Source organism: Phaenicophaeus curvirostris, chromosome 2, assembly GCF_032191515.1.
Source record: "Phaenicophaeus curvirostris isolate KB17595 chromosome 2, BPBGC_Pcur_1.0, whole genome shotgun sequence".
Taxonomy (NCBI): domain Eukaryota; kingdom Metazoa; phylum Chordata; class Aves; order Cuculiformes; family Cuculidae; genus Phaenicophaeus; species Phaenicophaeus curvirostris.
In genome coordinates, this window is record NC_091393.1 from 12,795,784 (window position 1) to 12,807,344 (window position 11,561).

At 43.0% G+C, this 11,561-nt stretch overlaps 1 protein-coding gene across 1 annotated transcript in view; it reads right to left on the reverse strand.

Annotated features, from left to right (window-relative positions):
• The window catches only part of SH3BGRL2 (SH3 domain binding glutamate rich protein like 2), a 39,767-nt gene extending 34,595 nt beyond the window's left edge, over positions 1–5,172 (reverse strand). The window contains exon 1 of the mRNA XM_069850934.1: positions 5,125–5,172. Within this exon, the coding sequence (XP_069707035.1) occupies positions 5,125–5,169 (45 nt within the window). The 5' untranslated portion in view covers positions 5,170–5,172. The remainder of the gene's footprint in view (positions 1–5,124) is intronic.
• Positions 5,173–11,561: the final 6,389 nt, after the last annotated feature.

Here is an 11,561-nt window from a genome sequence, read left to right on the forward strand (position 1 = left end):
GAAGTACATTCTTCCTGAGAAGTACTATGAGAAATCTTGAGTTACAATGACTTTGTACAAACAAGGGTGGAGTTGGAATTGATCATTATCACTAGTAGACAAGCTTAGCCTTATGCATGTTAGCATTGTATTTGTCTTCATTCCATTATTCAACAACAGGTGAATGAAACAAACATGACTGTAATTATTCTGACATTCTGATGTTTTGTATTCTGATTTAAGGTCATTCCAGGAAACGAAAATTCCAATGCATTTGACCTCCACAATATGCTTAAAAAAACACAGAGCTTTGGTCTCATAAAACCAATATTTGCTATAAAAACAATTTATGACTGCACCTATCTTATCAAGCTTCCTAGTAAAAACATCAGTAAAAACTCCTCAGTAGCAGGAGTCGAAGTCCAATTTTTGATCATGTAAAAAAAGTCTATCCTTTTCATGTTTGTGCTGTTCCTTCCCAAACTCTCCTGCTGCCCCAAACGTGCTCTCATGCAGAATGAGGCTGAGCAGAACATGCCCTTGTACACTAAATGGAATTTGTTTCAGTGATGTGTTTTTCATATCTTGTGAACAGACAAAAATTTAAATGGGAAAAGTATTTTTCAACTCTCACCAGTCAGAAGAGATTCCACCCGCTGTTCCATCATTTCAGTAACTCCCCAATATATGTTCAGTTTAACAGATGAAGCTCCAAGGCTTCAATTATTACCACAGAGGAGAAAGTACATGTGAGATAGTTGTTTGAAGTGTCTCCATTATTTGACAGCTCTTCAGTGACCACTCCCTTACCTGATCGTCTGTCCTCTGACTGCAGGAGGACTGAAGTCTCCTCTGATTTGGCATTTCTAGATTACTGTACCTATAGGGGGCCTAAAAGAAATCTGAGGGGGGGGACTTTTTACAATGGCTTGTAGTGACGGACTAGGGGCAATGGTTGTGAACTGGAGAGGGGCAGACTTAGACTAGACATTAGGAAGAAATTCTTCACTATGAGGGTGGTGAGGCACTGGCACAGGTTTGGCTGTGGCACAGCTGTGGCTGCCCCATTCCTGGAGGTGTTCAAGGCCAGGTTGGATGGGGTCTTGGGCAGCCTGACCTAGCGGGAGGTGTCCCTGCCCATGGCAGGGGGTTGGAAGTGAATGATCTTTAAGGTCCCTTCCAATCTAAACCACTCTATGATTCTACGAACTGTAGGAATTCAAGACATAGAGTTACTTAGCTCATACTACCAGCTTCCTGTCAAATGCAGAGCTGCTTTAAAATACTGAAAACTGAGTCATTACATTGCACAGTAGCACAAGTGTAAATTTTTATTGATAGACTGGAAAATGGGAAACAGATTAAATTACAGTCATCTTGGAATGATTTGGTGAAAAACGTGGGCATCAATTATTTCCTGAAAACAGTGAAACACTGATGAGGAAAGAAAGCAAACTCCAATTTTAAAGTAGCCTTTCTCCTAAGCACAAAAGAACACCGATTGTCTTTATCAGGGAGGAGTGGCAAAGACTGCCTCCCCAGTCCTATAAAGAAGTGCGTGCTTGGAATCTGAGACACAGCATACCAATAACAAGTAGAAATTCAAGTCAGAAAAAGCAGGAGCCAATAAGTCTTGTAGAAACATGCCTGTCTGCCTGCCTATTCAGAGGCTTCCCATTGTGATGCCTAATGCATGCTTAAAACAACACAAGGTTATTTAGAAATTCTCTCTCCTCCCTTCCCACAAGAAGGTTTCAGGAACTTGTCTACATTGTCCCTGAAGGGAAAACCTACAGTCCAGCTTCCATAAACACTGAAGATGAATGTTTCCACTCAACTAACAACTAGGTCTTGGGCTAGTGAGCTCTGTGAGCTCTTTTAAGTTCATGAGGCATCTATATTCAGAAGCTTTATTTAAAAAAAAACAACAAAAATAGTTACTACCATTAACCTCTCAGGGGTCTGAGAGCCTTCAGATGTGATGAAGATGCAGCAAGAAGTCCAAGACCAAACAGATGGAAGGTTCACGTTGTCCTTCGCTCCTTCTCATCCACTCCAATTATTTCCTTTTCTCATTCTTCAGAATTACCCCCAAACCACTTAATGTGCTGAACTCTTAGAATTTATGTAGAACCATTACATATTTTATCTTCTTTGGCACAAAATAAATCACACCAAATACCAGGATCAATAAACACCTTAAGTATCCAGGGAAAGTTATATTTTTGCAAACTGAAGCTTTTGCTGACTGCATGGCCAGTACATTTCTCAGGAAGGTTTCAGCCAGATGCTTATCATCTGACCTGGGTATTTCGAGGGTATAAAAGGAGTAATATATGAAGAGTTTAGCTCATTACTTTTTCTAGGTAGCATCACCTCTTTCATCAGTTAACATAAAGAAATTGCAGCATATTATTTTTATTTAAACAAATCACTGCCCTCCCCTCTCCCTCTCTGCAGGCACAAAAAGGAAAGAGGAGTGAGAAGTGCCCCTGCTTTAGCAGCATACTGCTGGTGAGGCAACAAATACAACCAAAAACTTACTCTAGAGCCTCGACAGACTTTTCATTTTAAAATAAAGAGTAATTTAACAAAATATCTCTCGAGAGACTAGAAAAGTGAATTGTGTCACTATGACATTGCTTTTAATTTATCACCAGACATTACGGATAGAAGTTTTTGGTCAATTACAGCAGGTCAGATACTAATCTCAGCCACATCCACTCTCACAAGCAGCTAGCCTACAATTTGACTCAAGCTGACCCACAGGTGGAATTTAAACCATGGGTTCTGAAACTGGCTTTAGCAGAAGACAGAGTAGGACCTATAACAGGTACTCATTTCTCCAGACAGGGAAATCATCCGATCCTCATGAATTGCACAGGAGCCCCAAAAGTAGCTGATATAGTTGTGCTGAAGGCTGGAGGAGATGACAAGGAATTACATGACTCAAACATTTTTTGTCTTCCTTCACAAATATTTAGTTCTAGGAGGATGAAGATTAGTTTCAAATTTTCCTGCTTAGAGATGCACAATACCGTAATTGCCCGTTTCTCCAGATGCGGATTCCCGCATAACCAACTGATAATAGCTTTTTCCTTGGCACTTTCCTCAATCACTTAGCTGTAATCTGCGGAAACCCCCTGCAAAGCCCACAGACAAAAAGTCCTTAGAGATGCGACACCGAGCACAGCAGGAACACAGCAGGAATCTAGCCCGTAATGAAGGTTCCTAAATGCTGTAACAACACAGATGAAGAAAAACTGACAGAAAAGAGATGTCACAGCTCCGCTCCTGTGTAACTGTACCTTCAATCACTGAATTATCTGTTCTTCTCTGGCTAGGTTGCACTCAAGACAGTCTGTACAAAGAAAGTTGACTGTCACCGGTATGCAAACTGTTATCCCTACTACATGTCATCATCTTGTTTTCCAGCCCAGAAAAAGGCTGGAGGAGGCTGAGGGGAGACCTCATTGCTCTCTACAACTACCTGAAAGGAGGTTGTGGAGAGGAGGGTGCTGGCCTCTTCTCCCAAGTGACAAGGGACAGGATGAGAGTGAATGGCCTCAAGCTCTGCCAGGGGAGGTTCAGGCTGGACATTAGGAAAAAATTTTTCACAGAAAGGGTCATTGGGCACTGGAACAGGCTGCCCAGGGAGGTGGTTGAGTCACCTTCCCTGGAGGTGTTTAAGGGACGGGTGGATGAGGTGCTAAGGGGCATGGTTTAGTGTTTGATAGGAATGGTTGGACTCGATGATTCGGTGGGTCTCTTCCAACCTGGTGATTCTATGATCCTATGATTCTATGAAAAAAGACAGCAAATGGATCAATACACAAATTAAACTGCTGGTCAACATCAGATTTGGGCTGTTGGGTTAAGAGATAGTGAAGAGGATCATATTGCTGCTGCTAACTGGATAGGTACCGTGCAGGTAGAGACAGGGGGAGGAGAGGGCAGAATCAAAAACTCCCATCAATAACCTCATTGCCGACTGGTGAGATCAGGAGAGACAGGTGAGCTACACACGACCCCTTCCCTTCCTTCAACAAAAACAAAATATAACACTCTGCATTATTGTTCAAGCTATGAAGCACAAAACATAAACTAAACCGAGCAACACTGCGCTACCACAGTATGAACAAACTACCCATGCGGGGAAGGAGATATTTCTATAACAGATGCTTGATGAACGTGCATTATAGAGTTCTGAAGACACTCCGTGTTTACTCAGTTGGCTACTGAAACGGATAATTAGTTTTTATTAGCTGTAATGCTGCCACTAAGCATTTTGAAAGTTTCATGCCAAAACGTATCAGGACACAGAGCTGTCACCGTGCCACGGAACTGAAAACTAGTATCGCACGATAAAAGGCTGGAGGAAGCGAACACACAATAAACGTTCAGATGGGAAAATCCAGCGGTACGTCCTCCCACAACGCAAAAACGCCGCTGCCTTCAGTGGTGAACTGTAAAGAATAGCAATTAAATCTAAATCCTTCTGATGTTTCTCATTAAAGGACAAATCCAGCAGAACACTAACACTCTGATTGCCTTAATGGAAATCGGAGCTGCCGCTTTATAGGAAAATATGAAAATTCATAGGTCACGCGCAGAGTTAATTCAACAAGAGAAAGCTGGAAGCGCTGAGGACGCAACGGTGCCTTTCAAAGCCGAGTTTGAAGGGAGTTGTACCTTTCCCAGAGCATTTGTCAGGGCAGGGAGGAGCCGCCGGCCTGAAGTTTTTCTCTAAGGCTCTTTTTATATAAAAAGCGCGTCGGCAGCCGCGGCACCTGCCGGCTCCGCACGCCCCGGGCGGGGTAACCGGGCTCAGCGCACCTTTAACACCCCGCAAACCTTTTAAACACACCCCGTATCTGTCACCGACAAAGAGGTTTCGGGGCTCGCTCTGCCGAAGGGAATTTACGCACAAGTGAAGCTTTGGCAGCGTTTTTCTTCCTTCGAGGGCGCGGGGTGCAGGTGTCTTTTTTTTTTTTCCTAACCCCCGCCCCGGTTGGACTCGATGATCCGAAAGGTCTTTTCCCGGCTGGCGCTTGGACGATTCTGGGATTCTCCTACGATTCCGCGGTTCCCCAGGCGCGTCCCCGGGTCCTCGCGCCCGGAGCATCCCCCCCCCCGCGGACTCACCGCCACCGAGCCCGAGGAGGAGGCGACGAAGACGCGGATCACCATGGTCCTTCATCCAGCGCATCGGCGGCAGCGCACGGGACGGGAGGGAGGGAGGGAGGGAGGGAGGGAGGGAGGCAGGGGATGCGGCGCCCTGACCCCCCCGGGGCGCGCCGGGCAGGGCTGGGCAGGGCCGGGAGGCGGGCGGGGAGCGGGGCAGGCCGGGAGATGTAGTCCTGGAGGGGAGGGGGGCGGGGAGGGACCGGGAAGCGGGGGGGAGAAACGGGGGAGGGGAAGGGAGGGGATGGGGCGGGATGGGATGGGGTGGGGTGGGATGGGATGGGGTGGGGTGGGGTGGGGTGCGACGGGATGGGACGAGATGGGACGGGATGGGGTGGGGTGGGGTGGGGGAGGGACCAGGAATCGTGGGGGAGAAGCGAGGGATGGGATGGGATGGGATGGGATGGGATGGGATGGGATGGGGTGGGGTGGGGTGGGGTGGGGTGGGGTGGGGTGGGGTAGGATAGGATAGGATAGGATAGGATAGGATAGGATAGGATAGGATAGGATCATAGAATAGTATCATAGCATCATAGAATTGCATCATAAAATCATAGGATAGAATTAAAGAATCATAGATTCATAGTATCATAGAATCATAGGGTAGAATTATGGAATGATAGAATAGAATTATAGGATTATAGGATCATAGGATAGAATTACAGAATCCTAGAATCGTAAAATCACAGAATCATAGGATAGAATCATAGAATGATAGAATAGAACCATAGAATGATAAACTGGACTCACAGAAAAGAAACATAGAGTGATGGAACAGAATGATAGGATAGAATCATAGAATGATAGGATAGTATCATAGAATCATAGGATAGAATTATGGAATCCTAGAATCATAATATCATAGAATCATAGAATAGAATCATAGAATCATAGAACAGAATCACAGAATCTCTGTTGTATTCCTGAGCAAACCAATATGAGCTGCTCTGTAGAACGCAGTGTCCATACTAATGCCTAATCTAGTCATTGAAATCAATGAACAGAAAAGTCCTTGTTTGGTGGTACTTAAGGAATAAGAACAATGAAGTCTACAGAAGACCAGCATCTGCCCAGCACTTCAGGAGCCAAAAAAGATGGGAGGTCAAGATAACCCTTATTTAAAACTTTATAGAGAAACTTCAAAGGGGGCCAGGTGCCAACAAAGTAGAGTAGGGAGCTGCTTTGTAGACCTCCAACTCAATAAAGGACTGTGGGGAGCATGTACAAGGGGAAGGATGCCTATGATAATTAGTATTGGGAAATGTGATTAATATACATGATGTTTACGAGAAATATATTACATATATTTCTATGAGAAGCTATGGGGGAAAAGGAGATGGTAGGAAACGTAAAATCAGATTAAAAACCAGTACCCATTATAAGAATCCAATTTATACATATGTAAAAACTCAATGTATAAAAACCCTGTTGTTTGTAGTCACTGGCATATACAGTAGGAGGATTGAACCCACCATATATCTGTTACCAAATAATGAATGCCTGCTTCTTAAGACCCAAATTGGTGTAAGAAGTTTCTTTTACCAATTTTGGTGACAACAGAATCATAGAATCATAGACTTGTAGAACCATTAAGATTGGAAAAGGACTCTAAGATCATCCAGTCCATCCATCAGTCCAACACCACCATGTTTACTAAATCATGTCACAAAGTGCCATGTCTATGTGCTTTTTTAATACCTCCAGGGAAGGAGACTCCACCACTTCCCTGGGTGACCTGCTCCAGTGATTCACTATTCTTTCAGTAATGAAATTTTTTTCTAATATCCAATCTAAACTTCCCCGTCCACCACCAGGGCTGCTCTTCCCTGACAGCTCGCCCTGCCTGGCTGTTCCTGACAATCCTCTCTCATGCAAAGCCACCACCTGCTAGATCCAGTCCTGCTGGCCACCATTTATACCATCTCCAACTCACTGAAAGGAGGTTGTAGTGAGGTGGCTGTTGGTCTCTTCTCCCAAGTGGCAGGGAATAGGACAAGAGCGAATGGCCTCAAGTTGCACTAGGAGAGGTTCAGATTGGTCACCAGGAAAAATTTCTTCACCATAAAGGTTATCAAGCCCTGGAACAGGCTGCCCAGGGAGGTGGTGGAGTCACCATCCCTGGAGATGTTTAAAAGACAGGTTGATAAAGTGCTTAGGGATGTGATTTATTAGTAGACAGGTACATTTGGGCTTGATGATCTCAAAGATCTTTTCCAACCAAGCAATTCTATGATTCTATGACTTACAGCAGTGAGGGGGACGAAAATGGCACTGTCCTGGGCAAGTCACACAGACGCATTCATGTCAGGACAGACAAAAGAGAAAATGCAAGGGTGGTGAGACGCCCCTACCCCATACGTTTCAAAGGGGTTAAACAGTGCTGTTTTCACTCCCTGGTATAGATGTACAGTTCTCAATATTGTCAGATGTGGAACAGATGTTATTAATCAACACGATAAGCAGATAACCCGAAATAACCCTTCATCAGTCAGCTCATCTGCGAAGGACTGAGGGGAATCCTTACGGCCCTCATCAGCATTTGGGTCTGTGAGGATGCAGCCTGTCTTTATTTAAAGACTCAGAACCATGTAGCTGACAGCCTTATATGTGTTACTACCTCATCTACTACTGCCTCATCTTCTTACTTCCACACATGGAGCCAGATGGTTACTCATTCCTTCTGACTAAACCCTCCCTTCCCACCATTCCACCCTGATACTGAAGCATGTGGTGTCAGCCTCCTTCCCACCTTTGTATCACCCACCACTGTCCTCAGTGAACCTTCACTGTCCAGACTAAGCATGGGCTTTGACTCACTGCCAAACATGTCCTTAAAGATCTCGTTACATCTTAAAGTTAATAATTTATTTTGAAATCCTGCTTGTCTTATGGAAAATACCTAGCAAGAGCCATAAAAATAATAAGGACACTCAGTGCTCATTCTGAGCTTAATTTATGCCTTGTGTAAGTCATTGTGAGGCTTTCCACTGACTTCACTGTCCTCTGGAGTGGGGCTCAGTATCAGCAATATCAAGTCCAATCTTGTAATGGGAATTCAGGAACCAATCTTGCACAGGTTTGTAACTACGAATTACTTTGCTTTCATGAGAGTGTTTGCTGAAAACAGATTAAACATCATCAGAGTAAACTTAGGTACAAAGGTTAAGATTTTCTGGCTTCAGTGCTCCTGTCTTCATTTGAGTGCAACTCTTACTGTGGGGAACCGCAAACCAGTGACCAACAAGTCATGGGACTGTAAAAACTCTAACTAAGGTAATGCTAAGGTTGTTTCCTCTCCTTGTAAGAGTCCTCCACTTTGTCAGCTGTGAAAGCCACAAATTTACTCTCCTTTCCCATCTGCAAAACAAATAACTTTAATTTCGGTTCCCTTAAAAGTGTTACTGAGCTGCATTAAATTCTCAAAACTAAGAGGAAAAAAAGAGGTTGTAGGAAAGGTAAAACCATGTAAACCCAGTACCCATTAGAAGAATCCAAACCCACTACTCCATTTAGAATGCCCCAAACCGATACTCAGCCAGCCAAGCCAATAAAAGCTTTTCCCCTGGTTGTTTTTAGAGTCTCCCATTTGTTCCTGTAGCTCTTGGGTGAGTAGACTCCTACAGTTTGAACTTCAAATACAGCCTCAGCAGCCAAACTCAGAGTTGATAGACCCAAACTGAGCTAAAATGCTAGAGCATTTTCTTGTAATTCTCCATTTCTATAAGTAAGTTTATAATATCTGGGGCTAAAAATCTTGCACCTGTAACTTCTCAGTATCGGCTTTGGCGTAGCACGGGCATTGAGAATCCAGACAGCTTTTTCATTTTTCTCTTTTGTTAGTGTTTCTGTGTTCTGATGTGGAAGCAATCCAGTAAGTTAGGAAAAAGCAATATTACACCATGAAGTTGAAGATTTCTAAGCTTGTAGAGTGGTCTCTTACTTTATATGGCTCCTAAGTAGAGAATTATTACTCTGTGGAGGGTAAAACCTATCAGATATCACCACTTGACATTTTGCACCTCCAGGGGGTGTACAGGTTAAGACCGGCCATCATCTCCCATCCATCAGCTCTTGCTGCTAAATGCCCTGAGGCCATGCCTTTAACTTCATTTCTATTGTACAGTTCTATAAGCTTGAAGACCAAATGGTACAAATATTTACTTAAGTAGAAGAAATGTAATAAATAAAAAACATCATTAAAATTATTTATGAACAGATTTCCGTGTTTACAGGAGGTACAGAAACCCTGCATTCTAAGACTGGAGTTGAAAATGTGAATTAATAGGGGTCAAAGCGTAGTTTCTAAGGATTTCATGGTAAGAATGATTCATTGTTATGCCAGATCTTCGTGGAACATTAAACAGAACTTTGCTGCTGCTAAGGTAACAAAGAACACACAAAACAAAGGCTAGCAAATATGTGAAAACAAAAGTACAAAAGTACAACCTTGGACAAAGAAGTTTCTAATTATAATAAAAGATTATTTGTATAACAAGATGCAACAGGCATAGGAGAAAAATCCTGGAGAAATTAAATATTATATTCAGAACTGAAAAATCATTTAGGATGGCTTCATCTCTCGACTAAAAGGAGCAGTCTGTCTGAGGTGTTTTAGAAGTCTTCTGGTCTGTGGAAAAGTTCCTAAGAAGGAAATTCATATAGACTCTAACAATCAACCTACCTGAAATTTCTAAAGGGGTATTTAAAAATCATAAATATCAAAACATGTTGAAAATTCCTGGTTTAGAGTGTCATTAAAAGCTCTGACAGACCTGAGCAATCTTCTTTGGTAGAAATGTGACCATCTCAGCATAAGCAGCAAAAGGAGAAAATAAATAGTAGAAAAAACAGAATACTTCAGCTGCAGTATGGCTTCAGACTTCTCATCAGCTGATCTCACACTACAGACCCCAAGAGAAAGTGGATAAATTAAAGGCTCCAAAACATAAAAAAAATGGCTGAAGTAATGTGATTTAAGTACAGGATTGTTCCACTTGTCGAGTAATGTCACTAAGTGTGGAGGCTGACAGCCTATAAATGTCTTCGCTAGACATAGCCTGAAAGCGTATGAGACAATACTGTTTGAAGCCTGATTCTGCACATACATCCTAGAAGCCACTATATTTTAAAGGTAGCAGTTTAACCACAAAAGGAACCTCTAGGGTACTCTCTCTCAGTTGTGCATTAATACCTGCAGTCATGGGTCATGCAGAATATTATGATTCCTCCTGTACACGCACGAAAGGTCAAGCAGCTCTTGGTCAAGATCACCATAGCCCTTGCAAAAATGGCTTTGGAGGTTTTGTAACTCACAGAGTGTTCCAATAACAAACTCAGTTTCACGCAGGACACTGTTTTTTCCAGAATTTTCATTGTGGCCAGAGATTTACATTCAGATCATTCACAGCTTTCCCCTCAGCCAGATTTTAGAGATAACATCAACAGAATGAAACACTGTCCCACGATAAAGCTTTTTCTCTTTAGGCTCGAGTTACTCTGAAGCTACTACAAAGTGCAGGTGTTAAAGCAGGCTCCTGGGAAGAGACAGAGCTGAAATAATAATAATTTTGAGGAAGGTTTTGATTCATGCATTCACAAGTTTGTGACACGTTGGGGAAAGCAGAAAAGTATGGCTCCTTTCATGCCATTTAAATCTAAATATACCTAGACGATTCCAAAGCTATACAGAAGTCCCTTCTTTTCAGCTGCTGCCCTCTAGTTAAGTCACAATCTGCTGCTCTTTAGTTGAAGCAAAACTAGTTGTTAGTATCTGTGGCTGCTTTGATTCCCTCCATGAATTCCAGACTCTAAGGACCTTTGAAAAGAAAAACATTTTCCTGTGAAATTCATCATCTGACTTGCAATAACTGACCCAGGAGGCAAAACATCTTTCATGCTCTGTGTTAAATCATTCATCATTCCTTAAACTTAGAGCTACATTGCATAAGACGTGCCAGAATTCGTTTTGCACTCGTGTCTTTAAAGATCCCACTCTTGCTGAGCCTGGTGGCTCTGACTGAGGAGCAGGAATCCAGGCAGGTTTCAGACAGTGCCCAGCCTTCTGCCTTATAAAAGACTTGTCCTTATTGCTGCTAATTCGAACAACTTTTAGTAATCTACATTACTGCAGAAGGCTGAGGGCTGGAAGCCCCCAAATCTCATTTCCCCATCTGTAGTTCCAATGAAATTTAAAATTAGTGAGCACTCAAAATGCAAAGTGCACTCAGGGAGCAGCCACAGAGCTGCAAGCCTTTTTCCAGGGGACCTTCTGCCAAGCCCTTGGAAAAGCAATCTACCACCACATTCATTTTGGACATTTTCCAGCTGGTTTTCCATGTCCGTCCAGTTCCACTATGACAAAGCACTTTAGAAGATTCATTTCTTGCAGGATGCAGAAG